General features: G+C 42.5%; 1 protein-coding gene across 1 annotated transcript; it reads left to right on the forward strand.

The window, feature by feature from the left end:
• Positions 1 to 294: 294 nt before the first annotated feature.
• On the forward strand, positions 295 to 22601 carry kcnk18 (potassium channel, subfamily K, member 18). The gene is made up of 3 exons (XM_085427883.1): positions 295 to 597; positions 752 to 895; positions 21062 to 22601. Exons 1-3 carry the CDS (start codon positions 369 to 371, stop codon positions 21889 to 21891), a joined length of 1203 nt encoding a protein of 400 aa, XP_085284009.1. The 5' UTR covers positions 295 to 368; the 3' UTR covers positions 21892 to 22601.

The raw sequence follows: 22601 nt of genomic DNA on the forward strand, positions 1-22601 counted from the left end.
AATAAAATACAAGTTAAAGTTGAAAGAACTGTGTAAATGTGATTTTATGTAGAGATGCGGGTTAATATGTGGGCCACCCTGTCTGGGCTGCTGGGTGTGTTTTTGGGAGTGAATTTGATCTCTGATCAGGAACAGAAACTTGTTCGGAAAAGTTCAACTGAAGATCATCAAGGGCGTAACTTTTTATTTATTTATTTTTAACCACGTGCACTAATTAAAGTCAAATCATTTCCGCTTTGGCTGTGCGCGGCCCCGCGACGGACTCGCGGTTCTCTGCACTTGGCAGAAGAGAGACAGACCGACGCAGTCAGCAGTTAACGGAACTACAGGCGCTCTCCTCACGGACTGCAGGCGCTGCGGGGACGAAGATGTCAGTGAAAGCGAAGAGAACAATAAGTGTAAAGAATGAGTCCAAGAAGTGCGCGGCGCGCTTTTGGAGGTTCGTTCCGCACCTTTTGCTGTGCTCCTCTTTGGTGGCATACGCAGCGCTGGGTGCGCTTATTTTCCAACACATCGAGGGAAACACACCGTCCGCTGTCCAGGAGGAGTACCACAAGTTTCTGTGCCAAATGGTAGAGACCGTACAAAACCTCACCGGTGAGCGCTCACAAAACTCTGTTTGTAGCAGATCAAACGTGTCTTTGATTAACTTAATTATGGGTTTGGTAATTAAACAGACTTTATATTATCATTGTATCAGTAGCATCACTGATTTGCTCTGCACTGGGATTTTCTCGTCTCTCTTTCTCAGCTAATAGCACCGCCACTGAACAAATAGTGGAGGGAGTGACGGAGAAAATGCAGAACGAGTTCCAGCGCATATGGTTCCAGAGACCTGATAGATGGGATTTTTTCGGCTCTATGTTCTTCTGTTGCACTGTTTTCACAACTGTTGGTAAGTCCGTTATGATGCCGTACTAATCACTAAACGATTATGTGCTTTTTTATTTAAGTTTTATGCAAATCCGAAGAAGAGAGTGGGTCAAAGATATAAAGTATTCCGTCTTCTTGTCAAAGAGTAAAACTCTAACATATGTCAGTCTTGCTACTACCAGAAGAATAATCAGCTAAAACTCAACTGAAGTGGCACAAAACCAACAAAAATATCTGAGGCTACACCCAATATTTTCATATTGGGTGTAGCCTTCAATATGAAACCGTTCAAATGTATGTAAGTTTTTCAAATATGAGGTTTCATAAGACAGAGCCGTCAAGATATACAGTAAACCACAGCAACATATATAACTGTGGATTATTTAGCTGGGCAAAAAGTCATATTTACACAGACAATCAAGTGTCCTGTTGTATCAAAGGCAGGACTGTGAAATTATTGCCTGACTGTGAGGGCGCAGGTTGTAATACTCCAAATGTGGCTTTGCATTCAGACATTTAGGTGATTCGTCTCCTAAAAAGGGGACTGACTGACTGACTGTTTAAAGTGTCTGTGAGGAAGTTTAGCTTGTGCTATGTACTGGGTGATAGCTTATTTTGAAAAAAGCACCACTTCACATCTAGTTGTGTGGATGCCTCACAGGCATCCACACTATTGAGTTCCTGTTTCTCTTTATTCTTTATTCCACTATAATCTAGTTGCTTCCGTACGTTTTTTGGCACTTAGCTACTTCCTCAGTTTTCAGCCGATTTTCACCGTTCAAACTCTAAACTGTTCTGGTTTTTCTGGAGATGGGTGCTATGACTTTTGGTGTTTATTACTATTATACTTTTTAAAATATTACACTTTTTTCCTTTTTTTGTCCCATTGAAATGAATGGAAAACTTCCACAATTCTGCTAAAACTTGCTTGTCTTTGAAACTTAACGACCTCCTCATACTTTCATAGTATACAAATACATAGTATTTGTACCCAATCATAGTATTTCTGTCATATCATTGTATTTGTGCCAAATCATGGTATTTTTGCCAAATGATAGTATTTGTGCCCACTTAATATTTCTGTTATGTTATGTTATAGTATTACTACTAAGTCGTAGAATTTCTGTTATGTCATAGTGTATCTGCTGAATATAGTATATGTGCCAAATCATAGTATTTTTACCAAATCATAGCCATGTTTTGGCACTGATCACCACCTGCACTCATGTATATATCTTTCTACGTAGCACTTTTAATTCTTATTCTTATTTTTATTTTCATGTCTATTTAAGCGCAATTTATGACATTATGTTTGCACTGAAGCACCGCAGCAATTTCCTAATGTTGTAAACCTGCTCAACATTTGGCAATAAAACCCTTTCTGATTCTGATTCTGATTCTGATTCTGCCAATTCGTAGTATTTGTACTAAATCACAGTACTTGTGGCAAATAATATTTTTCTGTTATGTTATAGTATTAGTACTAAGTCGTAAAATTTCTGTTATGTTGTAGTATATGTGCTGAATATAGTATATTTGTCAAATCATAGTATTTATACCAAATCATGGTATTTGTGCTAAAACATAGTATTTCTGCCATATTATAGTATTTGTGTAAAAACATAGAATGTCTGCACAACCAATATCTGTTATGTTATAGTATTACTACTAAGGCATAGTATTTCTGCCAAATCATAGTATTTGTTTCAAATCATAGTATTCGAACCAAATCATGGTATTTGTGCCAAAGCATCGTATTTGTACAAAGTCATAGTATTTCTCTAAATCATAGTATTTCAATCAAATCTCAGTAGTTATGCTAAAACGCAGTATTATTGCCAAATCACAGTATTTGTACCCAATCATAGTATTTCTGCTAAATCATAGCATTTGTGCCAAATCATAGTATTTGTGCAAAAACACAGCATGTCTGCAAAATCGAAGTATGACTGTTATGTTATTATATTACTACTAAATCATAGTACTTCTGCTTTGTCATAGTATTTGTACTAAAATGTAGTATTTCTGCCAAATCATAGTATTACTGTTATTTCATAGTATTTGAGCGAGATTACAGTGTTTCTGCAAAAACATAGTATTTCTGCTAAATCATGATATTTCTGTTATCTTATAGTACTTGTACTCAATTATAGTATTTGTGCCAAAGTTTAGTATTTCTGCCAAATCATATTATTTCTGCTAAATCATAGTGTCTGCCGAATCCTAGTATTTGAGCCAAAGCATAGCATTTGTACCAAAACATAGTATTACTGCTAAGTCATAGTATTTGAGCCAAATCATAGGATATGTTCTCAAACTGATCTCCCTGTTGGAGCTCAGTCTGGGGGGAGTTTTTTCTCCTTATCTTTCCTCATGTGGTGCATTTTCCATTGTTATACCTCTCTGACCTGTCTTCCCCATGTGATGTTTTCTGTAATGTATCTATGGTCGGAGGGTAAGATGGCGCCGCCATTGCGTGCAGTAGGTCGGCAGCCTTATGAAATTTCCCCTTGTGGGACTAATAAAGGTATATCAAATCAAATCAAATCAAAAAACATAGTATTTCTGCCAAATCTTAGTAATTTTGCTCAATGATAGAATTTCTGCTATGCTGTAGTACTTTTTGCTTGATTATAGTATTTCTCCTAAGTCAATGTATTGCATGTAAATCATAGTATTTCTACCAAGTCCCAGTGTTTCTGCTAAATCATAAATAATGTTTTAGCACAAATTGTATGATTTGGTTCAAATATTATGATTTGGCAGAATTTTCTATGTTTCAGCACATGGACATTTGGCAGAAAAAATATTATTTAGTATAAATACTAAGTTTTAGCAGAAATACTATGTTTTAGCACAGATTTAGCTAAATACTATGATTTGTCGCAAATGCTATGATTTCGTACAAATGCTGTGATTTGGCACAAACACTGTGATTTACCAGAAATCCTGTGATTTGGCAGAAATAATATCAATTAGTTCAAATATTATGATTTAGAAGAAAGACTATGTTTTAGTACAAATACTATGTTCAAACTTTAAAAAATTCTGCTATTTCTGCTAATGTGTGCTATGACTTTTGACCATTGAAATGAATGGAACACATTATCAATGTGGTCACTAATTTTGCTTGCCGGGTTGAGCTGTTTTTTAGCTCAGTGAGATGAGCAGCCATTCTCAGAGCGAGAGGCCCGGGTTCAACTCTCGCTTATGGCAACAATTTTTTCAGTTAACAGTTAAAAAATTTTAAGTCTTTTCAACACATATTTTAGCTTCTTCACCCCTTTTCAGCAAAATTTTCAGTTTTTTCACCCCTTTTCAGCACAAATCCCAGCTTTTCTTTTTGTTGTTTTCAGAAAAAAAACTATTTTCAGCAGAAATTCTGCTGATTCACCTCTTTTCAGCACAACGTTTTGCGTCTTTACCTTTTTTCTGCAGAAATTCTGCTGATTGACCTCTCTTAAGCAGAATTTTCAGTCTTTTCACCTCTTATCAGCGCAATTCTCAGCATCTTCTGCTCATTTCAGCACAATTGTCAGTCTCTCCATCTTTTTGGTTTTGATAATGACTTTGGCTCAGTGAGTTGAGTAGCCACCTTGAGACCAGTAGGGCCAGGTTTGAATCCTGCTCATGGCACAATTTCTTTTCACCTCTTTTCAGTACAAATTTCAGCTTCTTTACCCCTTTTCAGTAGAGCTTTTGACTTTTCACCACCTTTCAGCAAAAATTACTGCTTCTTCACCTTTTTTCAGCATAATTTTCAGTTTCTTTACCGCCATACACTTTTTGCAACTTTTAATCTTTTTCAGCTATTTTCAGCAGACAGCTTCAGCGTTACGGCATCCACACAGCATTTTCGCAGGAAACGCAAATTTTTTCTAGTTTGTATTGTTATTCAAAAATGATGCTTCATAGGAAAACACACACTTTCTAAACTCTCTAAAACAGGCAAATTGCTGATGCCATTCATGGTTACAACTTTTGCTGATGTTCTGTCAGTAAATAATGGCACTAAGCAAAGACGCAGACCCAAGATAGCCAACACAGGAGTTGTTAGGTAGCTTTAAAATAACTGCAAGATGAAACTTTACTCCCAGGTCCAAATCACTCTGGAGCACGTTATCCTCAAGGTTGTCTCTACACACTGCTGCATTCAAAGAAAGGTTAAAATATCAATACTACAGTCTAAATATCAGGAGAGCAAATCAATATGCTTTCAGATGTGTGGCTACATGTTGGTCTCCCAGTTCCTTCCCATAGCATGATGGTGCCATCACTTTGCTTATTGGGGAGGTGATGAGCAGTGCCCGGTTTCCTCTAGCCATGATGCCTGGCATTCAGTCCAAAGAATACAATATTTGTTTCATCAGACCAGAGAATTTCTGGAAAGTTTTCTTCTCTCTACAGAGCAATACTGAAGCTCTGTCGGAGTGACCGCCAGGTTCTCCTCCCTAGCTAAGGTTGTTCTACCTGGATTGTTCAGCTTGGCCTGGAATTTTCTGTGTCAGAGCTCTACAGACAATTCTTTGCACATCATGGCTTTGTCTGTGCTCTGACATGCACTGTCAGCTATGGGATCATATCTAGACAGCTGTGTCTGTCGAACTCATGTCCAAAAACTCAGTTTACCACAGGGGGACACATGTGGTGAGTTTCATCCAGTCTCCCTCCCAATCCAGACCATCCATCCACGCATCCATCCGTTTATCCATCCGTCCATCCATCCATCCATCCATCCACGCATCCATCCGTCCATCCATCCATCCATCCATCCACGCATCCATCCATCCACGCATCCATCCATCCACGCATCCATCCATCCATCCATCCGTCCATCCATCCGTCTATCCATCCGTCCATCCATCCATCCATCCATCCATCCATCCATCCATCCATCCACGCATCCGTTCGTCCATCCATCCATCCATCCATCCATCCATCCATCCATTCACGCATCCGTCCATCCATCCATCCATCCACGCATCCATCCTTCCATCCATCCATCCATCCACGCATCCATCCACGCATCCATCCATCCATCATCCATCCATCCATCCACGCATCCATCCATCCGTCCATCCATCCATCCACGCATCCATCCATCCATCCACGCATCCGTCCGTCCATCCATCCATCCACGCATCCATCCATCCATCCACGCATCCATCCATCCATCCATCCATCCGTCCATCCATCCGTCCATCCATCCATCCACGCATCCGTTCGTCCATCCATCCATCCATCCATTCACGCATCCATCCATCCGTCCATCCATCCATCCATCCACGCATCCATCCTTCCATCCATCCATCCATCCACGCATCCATCCACGCATCCATCCATCCGTCCATCCATCATCCATCCATCCATCCACGCATCCATCCATCCGTCCATCCATCCATCCATCCATCCACGCATCCATCCATCCATCCACGCATCCATCCGTCCGTCCATCCATCATCCATCCATCCATCCACGCATCCATCCGTCCATCCATCCATCCACGCATCCATCCATCCGTCCATCCATCCATCCACGCATCCATCCATCCATCCATCCATCCATCCATCCACGCATCCATCCATCCATCCATCCATCCATCCATCCATCCATCCATCCATCCATTCATCCAAAGAGGCCAAAAAGTTCAGTCTTTGTTTCACTGAATCAATGAATGTTGTTTCTTATGGTCTGAGAGTCATTCAGGTCCATTTTGGCAAACTCCAACGCCTTGGTCAAAGAGTTCCTTGGTCAAGAGAACCCAATGGTGACTCTGACAGAGCTCCAGGGTTGCTTTGCACATGACCCTGACCGAGGCCCTTCTACCCCAGCTGCTCAGATATTTAGTTGACATTCTCTCTCTTTCTCCTTTAAGGTGAAACTACCATAGAAAATGACTTCTTATTGTAATTTCTAATAGCAATATTTCATTCATTCATTCATTTATTTATTCATTTTCAGGCACAACAAATACCTATATTGAACATAAAATACACAAAACAAAAAACAAAACTTGCCTGAAAAAGGAGTGGGACGAAGAAAACTTATTAAATCCCACCCCTATACTCACTCATCAACAAAAAAAACAATAAACTTCCACATGTGTGTTTTGTCTTGTTTTAAAGAAAACATTTTTACACATTCTAAATTTGTTTACCTTTGCTAGTGTGGCATCGTGATGCAGCACTAATAAGGCCTTTAAAACCAAGCCTGTGATACTGAGCATTATTGACTTGTTACTCTTCTCTGGTCAGTCTTCATTTGCTGCGGTCTGCCTTACTTGTGGCTTGATGCACTTTTGTGCTAATGACTGTGTGCTGATATTGCAGTATTGACATTGTCAGGCACTAAACGTACTTCCCATGTAAGGTACATTTTAAATATATATATATATATATATATATATATATATATATATATATATATATATATATATATATATATATATATATGTATAGAACACGTTGTTTTAGGGTCTCGTGTGTTTACTAAGGTCAGAATGTATTTGATAGTAGATTTGTTATTTCTCCCCAGTCACTGTCTGCAGTAGTGATTATAATATAATCATTGTGTGCATAGATGTTTCCTCATAAAGCGAGTGACCTCTCTAAACATTAGTAACCACAGCAACAGATAGCCTGGTTAATTAATGATTGTATGACTCTGGGCTTTGTTCAGGCTTCACGGAAATGATGCCTCTCCTCAAACACAGCATCCCTCCATCCGAGCGAGAGTTACTTCAGTCAAATGACCAAATGTATTGGATGCTGACAGACTTTAAATGTCATGTCCTCCACAGCACAGACTACATGCACCTCCAAAAATGTACATTCAGAATTTATAAGCCCCCTTCTTTGAAGGTGTTACAGTGCTGTCAGTACTTGAAATTATGTTACTCACTGAGCATAGTTTCAACTAATTTAATACAGTCACATATAAAAAATCAGTCCAACAAGCAAACATCCAAGAACAAATCATGTCTTTCTTTATCGATGTCTAATGATCAGATGGTCGCTGGGATTTGGATTGTTGGGATATCTGAGGCTCTGTAAGTGTGCTTGGGACCAGTGCCACAAAGATCACTGACTCTTCTCTTGGTACACTTTGCAAAGGCACTTTCTAAAACTAATCAGAAGCCTACTGCACTTGATGTCCGGGAGGGGAGCTACGAAACATATCATGTTGACAACGCGAAACAGCCCGCCAATCATGCAGCAGCTACACATCCCAAATGGAATCAAGCTGTGTTTACCACCACACGTGACTGAGGTAAACTAGTCAGTCAGCCATCGTTTTACATCAGAACACATTAAAAATGTTTCCCGATGTGAATGTCTGCATGCTCTCAGTTAGAAGTCAGCTGCAGAGTGCTGCTCTGTCCATCATGCACAGACAACTGTGATATCGCCCACTGTCTGGTTGATTCTCTAGTTTGACGCCTACATGTGGGGGTTTTGTCTACTGCAAAGTTTTGTTTGTTTGTTGTTTGTTATTTGTTTTTGTAAGAGCCAGAACTGATCATCTTTGATTGATAAGAGTGGCATGCCAAGTTCAGCTAAGGCTAAATGTGTGAATTTGTGTTGGCCATTTTTCCACGGGAGTCTAAAGATGTTGACTTGCGTTGGTTTTTGATTATCAGGAGTTAATGTCAGTATATACTCACAAAATATAGATAATATTTTTAAAGATAACTAAAATTTGATATGTTAATTATGAGAAATGGATCGAACTCTGTGAGCGAGTTCAGCAAACCACTTTGTTTTCATTTTTTAAGCCTTTTTTGACCTGGAATTGACGATCTTGAGATTAACGATATCTTTTGTAAGACTTGGGCTGACATAGGCAGCATCAACCCTGGCATTTTTTCCAATGTGACCAGAATCTTGAGCTTCACCTTACCCAGGTTTAAGCCCAGGAATAACCTGCTGTGAGATAGCAGTGCTAACACTGTGTATTTTACTGTCGTCATGTCAGATACCAGACACAGTTTTCAGTTACCTGTAGTTTCTATTCTGTCCCTCTGACATGTCAGTGTTACTGTATCGCTGCCTGTAGTGCTCCCACTCCTCCGCCACCCCAGTGCCCAACTACAGACCTAAAGAGGATGTTTACTCCTGACTCCTTGGCTTCTATGTTTATATTTAAGGGAGTGTTAACGTCAAACTGTATTGCTCTAATAAGTCAATCATTTCAAATTTGAATGCTCTAACTCAAAATTTACATACTGAACATATACATTAGGAACCCCTCTAACTAACCCACGCAGAACTCGCATGGACACAGGGAGAAGATACAAAGGAAGGGCCCACCCAGATGGCGGCGTTGAAACCGGGACCTTCCTGCTATGAGGCAGTGAGTGGGGTTAAGTTCACTCCAAACTGCCCATTGGTGTGAATGTGAACTGTTGTCTGTGTCTCCCTGTGATGGACTGGTGATCAGCTGGGATAGGCTCCAGCACCTCTCAGCCTGAGTGGGATCAGCAGAGGATAAAGGCTAGATGGATGGATGCTGTCAGAAATGTACAAATTTCCATGATTTCCACAGCTGATTCTGTTGCTATTCCTTATTCATAATTTATCGTTATGATGAATAATTATTGATGAATTTGTTATGGTTATATTGTAAGTGCTGAGTAAACCATTCTTAGCTGGAACTGACCTGATTTGATGTGTAAGAGCCTTGTGTAGATACATTAGTGTTACTGTCAAACACATCACAAGTGGTAAAGAGATCTAATTGCTAATGGCTTAGCAGCTACAGGAAGCCCACAACTCTCCAAAGGCGAGGCGCGTCCAGAGGAGAAAGCCTTTTACATAACCGCAAAAAAGCTTATTAGAAGTTGTAGAGGTTCAGAGGAACATTGTCTGCTGTGTTGTCTTGTAAGCTGAAGACTTCGTTCAAGGTTCACAGCAAGAGTGCAATTTGTCAAAAATTTCTCAAGGGCTTTTTTGAACAGACCAACATACTAGTTCTCTTTTAAAAACATAAATTATTTCCATTCTCACACAATACCGGAATTATTTCAGGAAAAAAATTACCAGGGTCAAAATTATTAGCCCCCCTGAAAAGCTGCCATAACACAAACCAGTAATGTGCTTTAACTTTGCTGAGCTCAAAGCTTGTCAAATCAAAGTGTATTATGATAGGGAGCTGGTGTGACCTCTGTGTAGTGTCTTCTCTGGTCTGCATTCACAACAAAAAGGCAATGGTTAGAATGCTCTCTTTTTAATGTCGTGGGCAATCAGCACAAAATCTCGCAGGAATCCTCCATTATTCTGAGGATTACATTTCCACTTGCAGTGTGATCGTATAGTGGTAAATTTATACAACCAAAATAGAAAAACTTCAACACCATTAACATTGCATGTTAAATTTCCCAAATGAAAGGAATATAGAAATATATTTTAAAGCTGTACATGGAACAATGTAAATTCTCTAAACAGTGTGGCACAGTCACATACCTGCATTCACAACAAAAAGGCAATGGTTAGAATGCTCTCTTTTTAATGTCGTGGGCAATCAGCACAAAATCTAAACGGGAAAGCAACAACAGAGTTAGCTAACTATGCTCCCATTTTGTTTCCTCTCCTCACAATAAAGAAATCTCACATAAACATGCACTCAGTTCAACATAAAGACTGGAGAAATGACCCGCAACAAATGATGTATAAACAACAAAAATAATCGGGTCAGACTGTATTACTTTAACAGCCTGCGATATGATTTTTCCTCCCCACGACATTTGCGCATTCCTTACCTCGCAGGAATCCTCCATTATTCTGAGGATTACCCAGAATCCCTTGCCCTTTGTGAATATTGCAGGGTGACTTTTTCAACAGTAGGTGGCGCCAATGTCCCATTTAGCGGGATTTAACTTCGACTCTATTTAACTATGTTACACACACACCCCTTAAATCCTGCTAAATTGGGGCATGACAACAGAAAAACAGAAACTTCCAATGCATAAAACATAACAGTGTGACCGTGGGAGCACAATATAGTTCAAGTCAGTTAAAAAAAACTTTCCATATGGAATAAGGCAAGCAAGAGAGCGGCCAATTCCCCTGCCAACCCAGATATGAAAGATGCCGTATACACCTCCCATGATGTGAACATTGCTCCACGCAGGTATTACCCAAAACGTTCTGAGTAACAGCACATTTGCAAAACGGCTAGTAATCTATCCTGAAAACATATTTCGCACAAATGAAAACAAGGAGTCAACTGTCGACACTGAATCATCAACCTGTTGTTCATTGATCTCACAAATGAGACGTGTTGGAGGTTTCACAGGTCTACCTGATCTAGTACAAAGAGGTGGTGGCTGTGTACGCACTACACGGTCCTCTGTACTCAGTCGTGTGTCAGTCACAAGATCAGGGGAAAGGACATGTGCAGCATCTCCCGCCAGAAGCTGCGAGGAGGCACTCCAGGACACAACAGATTCAATAGAGGGGGCAGGGGAGGGCAACCGGGAAACCAACGGGTCACACACAGCAGGCGGGGTCACAGTCGATTCTGCCTCAGAGGTTGGGACGCTGAAAGCCGCACCAAGAGAACACGCAGGTTGACCAACCGCAGAGTCCCTGTCACTTGCTTGGTCCATCTGCATGAGCCAGCGAACCGTCTTTGTCTCACCATCCTGCACATCACCTGGAAGTTCTGGTTCACCTTGTCCACTATCCGCAACAGAGGGGCAGGTTGACACTGGTATGCACTCGTTTCCTGCAGGAATGAAACTCACAGGAAGTAGTAGGTTTCGGTGAACAACTTTTTCCCTGAGAGTCACAGGGTCTCTGATGTGGTACACATTGATGTCAGGTTTCACAGACACCACCTCAAAAACTGTGGATTCCCATTTGTCAGCGATCTTCCTCTTTCCTCTCTCACCACGATTAGCAAGCAAGACTCTGTCACCGACTGAGAGGGGCGCACCCTTAGCCTTGCGGTCATAATTCTTCGCCTGGCGAGCCTGGGCAATACGGCTGTTCTGCCTGGCAATGCGGGCAGCCTCAGACAGGTCACGCTTCAAATGGGCGACAAATTCACCGTGGTCAACAACGGCACCATCAGGGAGAACATGCTGGAAAACAACATCAACAGGCAGACGAGGAATTCTCCCAAATACGAGAAAAAAAGGTGCGAAACCTGTTGTTTCATGTTCAGTGCAATTGTAGCAGAACGTCAACATCTGAAGCATTTGCGGCCACCTGGCTTTGGATTGAGGGGGCAAAGCCCGTATCATGTTTCCCAAGGTCCTGTTGTATCGCTCGACAATACCATTCCCCATTGGGTGGTAAGGAGTGGTGTGTGATTTCTGGATGCCAGCCATGTCCAGGAGCTCCTTAATGAGTTGACTCTCAAAGTTGGCTCCTTGATCAGAGTGTATACGTCTGGGAAAGCCGTACACACAGAAAAAGTCATTCCACAGGCGGCGAGCAACCTGCTTGGCAGACTGATTCTTACAAGGGAATGCATGCGCTAATTTGGAAAAATGGTCTGTGACAACCAAAACATCAACGCACTTTTTGTCAGTCTGTTCAGCAGTCCAGAAGTCGATGCAGACTAGCTCCATCGGTTCAGTGGTACAAATGCTGTCCAGTGTGGCACGGTCATTCGGCTCTGGGGTTTTCCCAACCACACAACGAAAACAGCCTTTCACATGATTGATGATGTCACGCTCCATCCCTGTCCAAAAGAATCTCTGCCTTGCAAGAGACAGGGTGCGGACTTGGCCCTGATGACCCGCCGTATCATGGATGCCTCGGAGAACTTCAGTCTTCAGAGTGTCTGGGACAACAAACTGGTAAATCGTCACATTCATGTTCCTGTCTTTCTTCACCTTATACAACATACCATCTTTAATCAAGAGTCTGGACCAATGTCTGAGTAATTTCATTACACCACGGGACTCGCTAGCACGTTCATGCCTGGTGGGCCTCTTGTGACGCCGGACATAAAAGGAAACTCTGCCCAAAACCTCATCTTGTTCCTGCAGGTTAGCGAGTTCACTTCTCGGCGTACAGGCAGGACGGGCAATAGTTGGGACCTGAGGGATATCTGATCCCACACCTCTCACATGGCTGATACCACCAGTGTCATGCGCAGCCAACGCAGCAGAAACATCCTGTGACGAGAGAGAACCTTGAGGGTTAGCTAGGATACTTGTAGCTCCTTCCTCAGACTGATCCACAACCAACTGGCAGTTTGCAGCACACCGAAACATATCCTGCACAGTCCCATCCACCAGACCGTGCATTTGGTTCAATAGGGCAGCATAAGGTTCAGTGACTAGCCTGTGGCCTATGCACGACTGGACAAATGGCTCTCTACTCAATGCATCCGCGACAACATTTTTGGTGCCAGGGACATACTTCAGTTCAAAACTGTATGCTGCAAGCTTTGAAACCCATCGTTGCTCACATGCATCTAACCTAGGCTTGGTTAAGATGTATGTCAGCGGGTTATTGTCCGTCCACACTGTGAAGTGGCTCCCTTTCAGCCAATGGCTAAACTTGTCACAGACTGCCCATTTCAGAGCAAGAAACTCCAAACGATGCGCTGGATAGTTTAGCTGAGAGTGTGACAGGGTCTTACTGGCGAATGCCACTGGTCTGGCGATGCTACCATCAGGGGGCAACTGTGAGAGGACGGCTCCAAGGCCGTCAAAGGAAGCATCAACTGCAAGGAGAAAGGGCGCAGTAAAATCTGGATGGGCTAATGTGACACTATGCACAAGTTCATGTTTTAGGGCCTTGAATGCTTCCCTGCACTCATCAGTCCAGTCAGCCGGAGACAGCTTCACGTGGCCCCTTTTAAATTTAGGCTTACAGCCTCTACCTCTCTTGCGTAGCGCAGCTGGTTCAGCCACAAGATCAAACAGTGGCTTAGCTTTTGCAGAGCACCGCTCGATAAAATGATGGTAGTAGAGAACCATCCCCAGGAAGGATCTGATTTTCCTTGCACATGGTGTCACCCCGTCAGACTCCATCAGGTCTGCTTCCTCCACATTGTCTATAGCCTGCACTTTACTTGGGTCTGTTTTCACACCCTCACCACATATGATGTGTCCCAGGAACTTCACAGACCGCTGAAGAAAGTGGCATTTCTTTGGTGCGAGCTTCAGGTTGTTGGCAGAAAGTCGTGAGAAAACCATCTGCAGACGTTCAAGAGCCACCTGTTCGGATGGGGCATAGACCATAAGGTCATCCAGATAACACAACAAACTTGTGAAGTTCTCATCACCAAAAATGGACATCATCATTCGCATAAAAGTAGCAGGACTATTTGTCAGGCCTTGAGGCATCCTGTTATATTCATGAAGGCCAAATGGGGAGGAGAATGCCGTGTATTTTTTGTCGTCCTCGTGGAGTCTGACATTGTAAAACCCCGATGTGAGATCCATTGTAGAAAAAAAAACATTCCCACCAAGTGCTGCGAGGGCGTCTGACTGATGAGGCAATGGATGTGCATCTTTAACTGTTCTTGCATTTAACCATCTAAAGTCATTGCATATGCGCAGGTCACCATTTGGCTTAACAACTAAGACAAGGGGGGATGAGAATTCACTCTGGGACTTACGGATTATCCCTGACTCCTCCATCTCATCTAGGGCAGTGCGAAGCTTCTCGTAATGGCATGGTGGGACCCGTCTGTATGGCAGTCTGAAGGGCTTGTCATCCACCAGGCAGATTCTGTGGACAAAGTCAGCAGCCTCACCGCAGTCCATTTTGTGCCTTGAAAAGATAGACTCATACTGCTCAATGAGTCGCAGCAGCCTATCTCTCCATTCTGGGGAAACTTCACAGGACGAGAGGTCCAGGTCCTGCAGGCCCAAATCACACAAGCGCTGTGACATCTCCGCTTCTGATCTCGGTGCGGGCGACGAGTTCTGTGTGTATTGTGTACTGGATCGAATTTGAACAGGTTCAGGTAAGTCCTGCACAGAAAGACAGGGGGACACATCAGCAACCTTAGCATTTCTCCTGAGAGTGAGGGGCTTGTCGGAGGGATTCACCACTTTAACAGGGACCCAACCATCCCCAAACAAGGAAGTGACAACTCGCCCCACTAGGATCTGTGCAGGTTTGGATCGAGACTGAGTGGGTTCAATAATGACAGCACTTCCCACCGCTGAGGCATCAGGAGCAGGCAGCTTAGCCCACACTAAATGTTCAGACAAGGGCTGCAAGGTGACGCGTCTCTTAAGCTTTGCAGTGCCAAAACTTGGAGGCATTGCTCTGCCACCACAGTCATCAGAATAGGACAGCAAAGTTGCCAAATGAGGAAAAGCATCATCCTGGGTACCAACAGTCATTTTTAACTGTGAAATAAGCCACTTTATCGCATTGCTGCCCAGAATCATGTCATCAGCCTGGCCCGGAACCACCAGAACAGGAATCACCACCTTAAAGCCATATATTGACACTGTAAGATCATACATAGCAGAAGGCGTAACGAGGTGACCCCCACAACCAACAATGACAACGTCTTCAGCTGAACGTCTCTCAATATCAGGTATCGATTGTGAAAGGTTCTCATCAACTGTCTCACTTATGGTGCACGCCATAGATCCACTGTCCACTAATGCTTTAAGATCTTGTCCACCACTAGTAGTCACTGCAGAGTAGAATAAACTATCAGTGTTTGAGAGCCTATGCAAGCCCTGTGCAATCAGTGTTTTATTTGGCGGGACAATGCCACTGTAAGTAGAATACAAAGTGTCATAATCATTAATATCAGTCACATCCAAGATGGGAGGCTTACTTGCTGGATCTGCGCTGTCCTCCCCTCCACGCAGATCGTTCAGTTTCCCTGATGACCACTGGAAGGAGTACACTTGCCCTCTGGGCAGTTACGTCTCGAATGACCAGGTAGGTGACACAGGAAGCACAATCTGTTTTCCCGACAGTGCGTGAGTGTGGAGTGGGAGCTATCTCTGCAGATGGAACATGGTGTGTCATCTAAGCCCGGTATTCTCGGCAGTCGGGCACTCTGTCGCCTGGCATTAGCTCGAGCATAGCCTGGGCCTTGAAGCAGCACCTTCTCTAGCATGCTGATCAACCTCTCAATAGCAGAGCCATCCTGACTCACAGCTGGCCTCTGCTCATGGTCAGCCAAACAAGGAGTACCATTTGTGCTAACCTCTGCCTTATTCACATAGACACAGTTACCCGTCTGTGGAGGAGACTGGAACCCCTTACCCAGGTGATACTCATCCAGTACCTCCTGAACTTCACGAGCTGACCATTTATCACATGTTTTGGTTCTAAAAATAAGAGCCAAGTCTCTGCAGGGGCAGTGTCTGATGAACATGCGTGCAACCTCCACACCAGAGTTCTCAAAAGATTTCCCCTGCTCCTTAACCCTTGTGTGGTGTTCGTATTTTTGTTACTCAGCCAGTGTTCATGGGTCTGGTGGACCCGCTAGAGTTTTGGCTTTCCAAATTAACACTATCAAACAATTTTATGTTAAATTACTCAACAGATGTTTACTTCATCCCAATTACAAGACATATGAACAGCAAACATGGTTAATTTTTTCCCTTTACCTTTGTTAGATCACATTTATGAATTAATGTGCTTCTCGTTTTTCTTTTATATAAAATGTTATAAATAAATCAGTTATAATCAAGTGGAGTGAGTGGAAAGACACAACACATTTACACGTGAAAAAATAATTAATTGTTTAATTTTTCTTTTGAAAAAAACTGAACACGGGTCTCACAGACCCGAACACCATACAAGGGTTAAGACAGTTGCCAACAACATCAGCAGCTTTGTTCAGCCTCAGCCAGTACTCATATGGATCCTCCCGGTCCTTCGGCAGGGTGGAATAAAAGTCAGCCAGGGGCACAGACGAGCACTGGGTGGAACTAAAATGTTTGTGCAGAAGTCTGTAGATAGCTTGTGGATTATGCTGGACATCAATTCCACTATTCCTCACACCAAATTTCACAACATCTTTTGCCCTGCCTCTCAGATGCATCAAAATCTCCTCAGCTTGGTTTTCTGGAAGAATGGCACTCTTCTTTATGTAACTCTGCATGGCTTCCTGCCACTCATCAACAGACAATGAGTCTGAACTCTCCCCCCGAAACACAGGTGGGTCTTTAACCTGTCGTGGAGCCACCAGCTGGACTTGAGAGAGATCTAGTGAGCGGCTGGAGGGGAGATCTGTTGTTTCATGCGCCACCTCAGGACATGTATATGTAGCAGATGCAGGGCTCGAAGTGTGTGGCGTAGTCAGGTGTGACAGAATGCTATCAGCCAGGCGTTGCCCAATTTGCTGCACAATGTCGCTCATTTGGTCGACTAGACTCACATCAGTTATTGGGGGGTCTGAGGTAGATGACTTAGTGCACTGTACTGACTGCGACTCAGCCACCAGCTCACAAGAACTATCTGCTGCTCTATGCCCCACCCGACAGTCACCCAGTGAAAAAGGAACAGTTGTGAACCCTCTGCCCCTACCCACAACAAGGGGAGTCACATTTGGGGTGTCATCAGAGTCACTTAGATCCATATCTAGCAGAATATTAATAGAGCTAAGGTGGACTTAATACAATATGGCAATATACAAAGCCAATATAAAAGTATGTCCAACAGTCCCCAAAGTTTGATTCCGTTACCCAACAGACTAAACAATAAGGCAGCTGATGCTCCACGATGATGCTGTGATGAGAAGACACCAGCCCGATTCAGCAGCGTCACGAACGAGTCACGGCACCAATGTGACCTCTGTGTAGTGTCTTCTCTGGTCTCGCAGGAATCCTCCATTATTCTGAGGATTACATTTCCACTTGCAGTGTGATCGTATAGTGGTAAATTTATACAACCAAAATAGAAAAACTTCAACACCATTAACATTGCATGTTAAATTTCCCAAATGAAAGGAATATAGAAATATATTTTAAAGCTGTACATGGAACAATGTAAATTCTCTAAACAGTGTGGCACAGTCACATACCTGCATTCACAACAAAAAGGCAATGGTTAGAATGCTCTCTTTTTAATGTCGTGGGCAATCAGCACAAAATCTAAACGGGAAAGCAACAACAGAGTTAGCTAACTATGCTCCCATTTTGTTTCCTCTCCTCACAATAAAGAAATCTCACATAAACATGCACTCAGTTCAACATAAAGACTGGAGAAATGACCCGCAACAAATGATGTATAAACAACAAAAATAATCGGGTCAGACTGTATTACTTTAACAGCCTGCGATATGATTTTTCCTCCCCACGACATTTGCGCATTCCTTACCTCGCAGGAATCCTCCATTATTCTGAGGATTACCCAGAATCCCTTGCCCTTTGTGAATATTGCAGGGTGACTTTTTCGACAGTAGGTGGCGCCAATGTCCCATTTAGCGGGATTTAACTTCGACTCTATTTAACTATGTTACACTGGGTTATGTTTCAGTTTACACACAGTATAAAAACATCATGAAGGGTTTGAGCAGTCACTTCAGAAAGCATCATGCCAATAACTGATGTGAGATCTGTCCCAGAAAGACCCCAGAACAACTGCCAAGACACTAGTAAATGACTAGAGCTGAGTTTCAAAGACAGTCACTAGAAACCTTTACAGAAACATTCACCCGCAAGCCTAAAGCAGGTACATGAAAAATGTTGGTAACAGATCCTTAAGTCCTGTAAGTTGCAAGGTGAGAATCAGACTTCTTGGCTGTGCACATGCCACAGGCGCTTGATTGGATCAGGATCCTAGGAATTTGGAGGCAAAGTCAACACCTCAAACTCCTTGTTGTGTTTCTCACACCAATCCTGAACCCTTTTTGCTTAGTGGTAGGGTGCAATATCCTTCTGAAAAAGGTGCCAGCCATTAGGGAACACTGTTTCCATGAAAGAGTACACATGGTCTACCTCAACGATCATTGTTGTAGGTGGTGTGTGTTCATTCTGCTTCTGCCATCCTCAGCTAGCCATGACTACTGCAGGTTCACCACTTTTCCTTCCTTGTATCCTGTTGTCTAACAATCACAGTTTGCTCTTTGTCAAACTTCTCAAATCCTTATCCTTTCCCATTTTTCCTCTTTCCTGCACATCAGCTTTTAAGGACAAAAACTTCACTTCCTCCCTGAGAGATACCTCCCACTATCTGGTGTTGAAGAGATAAGCATAATAGACTCCAGTTTGTGCATGTAAATGGAGAGTCCTCTTCACACACTGAGGTTAATTATGGAGTTCCACAGGGTTCAGTGCTAGGACCAATTCTGTTTACATTATACATGCTTCCCTTAGGCAGCATCATTAGAAGACATAGCATACATTTACACTGCTATGCAGATGACACCCAGCTCTATCTGTCCATGAAGCCAGATAACACACACCAATGAGTTAAACTGCAGGAATGTCTTAAAGGCATAAAGACCTGGATGGCCGCTAACTTTCTGCTTCTTAATTCAGATCAAACTGAGGTTATTGTACTCGGCCCTGAAAAGCTTAGAAATATGGTATCTAAGCAGATTCTTACTCTGGATGGCATTACCTTGGCCTCCAGTAACACTGTGAGGAACCTTGGAGTCATTTTTGACCAGGACATGTCCTTCAACGCACATATTAAACAAATATGTAAGACTGCTTTCTTCCATTTGTGCAACATCTCTAAAGTTAGAAATATCCTGTCTCAGAGTGATGCTGAAAAACTAGTTCATGCATTTATTACTTCCAGGCTGGACGACTGTAATTCATTATTATCAGGAAGTCCTAAAAACTCACTGAAAAGCCTTCAGCTAATCCAAAATGCTGCAGCAAGAGTCCTGACAGGGACTAGAAAGAGAGCAGATTTCTCCTGTTTTGGCTTCCTGTTAAGTCCAGAATTCAAAATCCTGCTCCTCACATACAAGGTCTTAAATAATCAGGCCCCATCTTATCTTAATGACCTTGTAGTACCATATCACCCTATTAGAGCACTTCGCTCTCGCTCTGCAGGCCTACTTGTTGTTCCTAGAGTATTTAAAAGTAGAATGGGAGGGAGAGCCTTCAGTTTTCAGGCCCCTCTTCTGTGGAACCAGCTTCCAGTTTGGATTCAGGAGACAGATACTATCTCTACTTTCAAGATTAGGCTTCAAACTTTCCTTTTTGCTAAAGCATATAGTTAGGGCTGGACCAGGTGACCCTGAATCCTCCCTTAGTTACTGCTGGGAATTCCTGTGATGCATTGAGTGTTTCTTCTTCAATTAACTTTTTTACTCACTATGTATTTATATTGCTCTCAACATTCAATTATAGGTTGTTATTAGGCCAGCAGCTATTGATTTTTTTAGTAATTGATTCATCTATTTTCCATCATTAATTGAGTAATCAGACATAAACACTTTTGTCTTATTCAGGAGCAATAATAAATATCCAAAAGAGGAAGAACACAGGTGCTCATTGGTTTCCATTTGAGAAATTTCAGTGTTTTTTGCTTCGTCCATTTCATTTGTCAAAAACAAAAAAAGAAACCTTTTGCATTTACTTACCATATTAAATGTTATTTTTTAAAGAAAACATTTTCTTAAATGCAAAAATATATAAATACTCTCAAGTAGAGTCAAAGTCAAATAAAATCAGATAAATATGCAATAAAAATGAATCTTTACTCTGAGTGTTTGAGTGTGAATGAGTGTGAAGTTTGTCCTGTGCTTTGATGCAAAGTGTCTGTTAAAAACAAGATGTTATGATGTACATTTTTACTGGCTTGTGAAAAAACTTTTATGTTCATATTTTTAAATGTTACTGCAATTTAAGTAAGACAGTATTTTATATGATTTCACTTTCAATGTGAAAATGTTATGAAAACCTTGAAATAAGCACAGACTAGTACATCTGGTGCCCCTGTAGACCCCATGTACGTCAGCCTTCATCAAGCTGTATAATTAAAACATGCTTCAGACTAAGCTAACAGTTCATCTGCATGTTGTTGGTCACTGCACATGTGTAAAACACACAGTGGTGGATGGAGCAGCTACAAAGTTTCTTCATGTCAGAGTTTGTTGATCAGGAGCTTTGATGCTTTTTCCCAGCGCAGGTTTTCATGGTGATCACAGGAGCTGTGCTGTTTTCAAGTATAACAAGAACGTTGTCTAGCAGGGTCATGATCACATTTTTCCTACACAAACGTTACCAAAAGCCAGTCCTATAATTAACAGTTTAATTACAGCTTTAAAATGTCTGTTGTTTCAGGTTATGGGGAGATCTATCCCGTCACCCTGCCTGGTAAGGTGGCGTGTGTCTTCTATGCCATGGTGGGCATCCCTCTTATGCTTCTGGTCATCCTCGATGTTGGAGACTTCCTTGCTATGGTGATGTCTAGAGCCTACATCCATGCTCACACCCTTTCCAAAAACCTCTTCTCCCGCACCTGGTCTCCATGGAAGACTGAGGAGAGAGACTCGAGCCGCCAGGTCCTGGAGGATGGTACTTTTGTCTTCAGCCGTGACGTTGTGATCCGCGAGCCCCTCGACATCCGACAGGTGCTCCGCAGCCAGGCAGATGTACGGCACAAGTCCATCCAGCTTCAAAACAACAAAGAGATTTTTGAAAAGATTCTTGCCAGAGAGAATTTACTGAGGGAGGGTCCACTGCTCAGGAGGCTGTCCTGCCCAGAGCTTGATCGTCTGCCACCACCACCCAAAGGATATGCCTTGTGGGATTTCACAGGATTAGGAGATGAAATGGAAACACTGAATGTCCCCTTCGTGCTCATTCTTTTCATCGTCTTTGCCTACATTTGCTTTGGCGGCTTGATTCTGCCAATATGGGAAACTGATTTTAAAGACTTTGATCCCTATTACTTTTGCTTCATCACCCTCACTACCATTGGTTTTGGTGATATTATACCCAAGCACCCCAATTTCTTCATGCTTACCTCGCTGTTCATCATTGTCGGCATGGCTATCATGTCCATGGCTTTTAAATTGAGCCGAACACGAATTGTAAGCTGTTACCGCCAATGTGTCAAGTTCATCAGCAGAGGAAACGTGGAAACCTTTAAGAACAGCGAAAAGGATTAGGTCACCGAGAGAGTCTCTGCCTCACTCTTGGCTTTGAAACAGGCCCATATCAGGAGCCAGTAGGAGTTGCATGCCTTCTTACAAGCATGAGTAAAGGAAAAAGTTGCATGTGCCCTTCACGATTGCGCGCTGAAGGAGGTTTACATTTTCACAGCTGTAATAATGAGGCTAAACATTTGTTTCTACGTAGAGACAGTGAATCACAAGTTTTCCATGTTGTTGTGGTTGCCTTATACATCAATTAGCTACACATAAGTTATTAATGTGATTGGGATTTAGGGAATTGGACTGGGGACTGGCTAAGCCACTCCATGACCTTAATCAGCTTCTTTTTTAGCCATACCTTTGTTGCCTTAGTGGTATGTTTCAGGTCATTGTCCTGCTGGAAGACCCACCCATCGTCAGTGTTCTGGCTGAGGGAACAGAGATGCATGTCAAACATATAAAAAGAAGAATCACAACAACAGTTGTCACCTTCTCACCTGCCTTATACACGTCTACAGTCTTGTCCGGATGTCTTTTGGCAGAACCTCTTGGCCTTGTTGGTGGAGAGGTTGGAATGAAAGAAATTGCTAACCATCGGCGAGGCTGTAGGTGCTCAAATATTTCACTCAGTAACATGCAAATCAATTTATTTATTTAACTTTTATGCAATGTGTTTGTTTTTCTGGATTTTTGGTTGATATTCTTCTCTCTCTATTAAAATGAAA

This window comes from Rhamphochromis longiceps, linkage group LG13 (genome assembly GCF_057381845.1).
Source record: "Rhamphochromis longiceps isolate RC_006_pf linkage group LG13, R_longiceps_female_GT1.1, whole genome shotgun sequence".
Lineage (NCBI taxonomy): Eukaryota > Metazoa > Chordata > Actinopteri > Cichliformes > Cichlidae > Rhamphochromis > Rhamphochromis longiceps.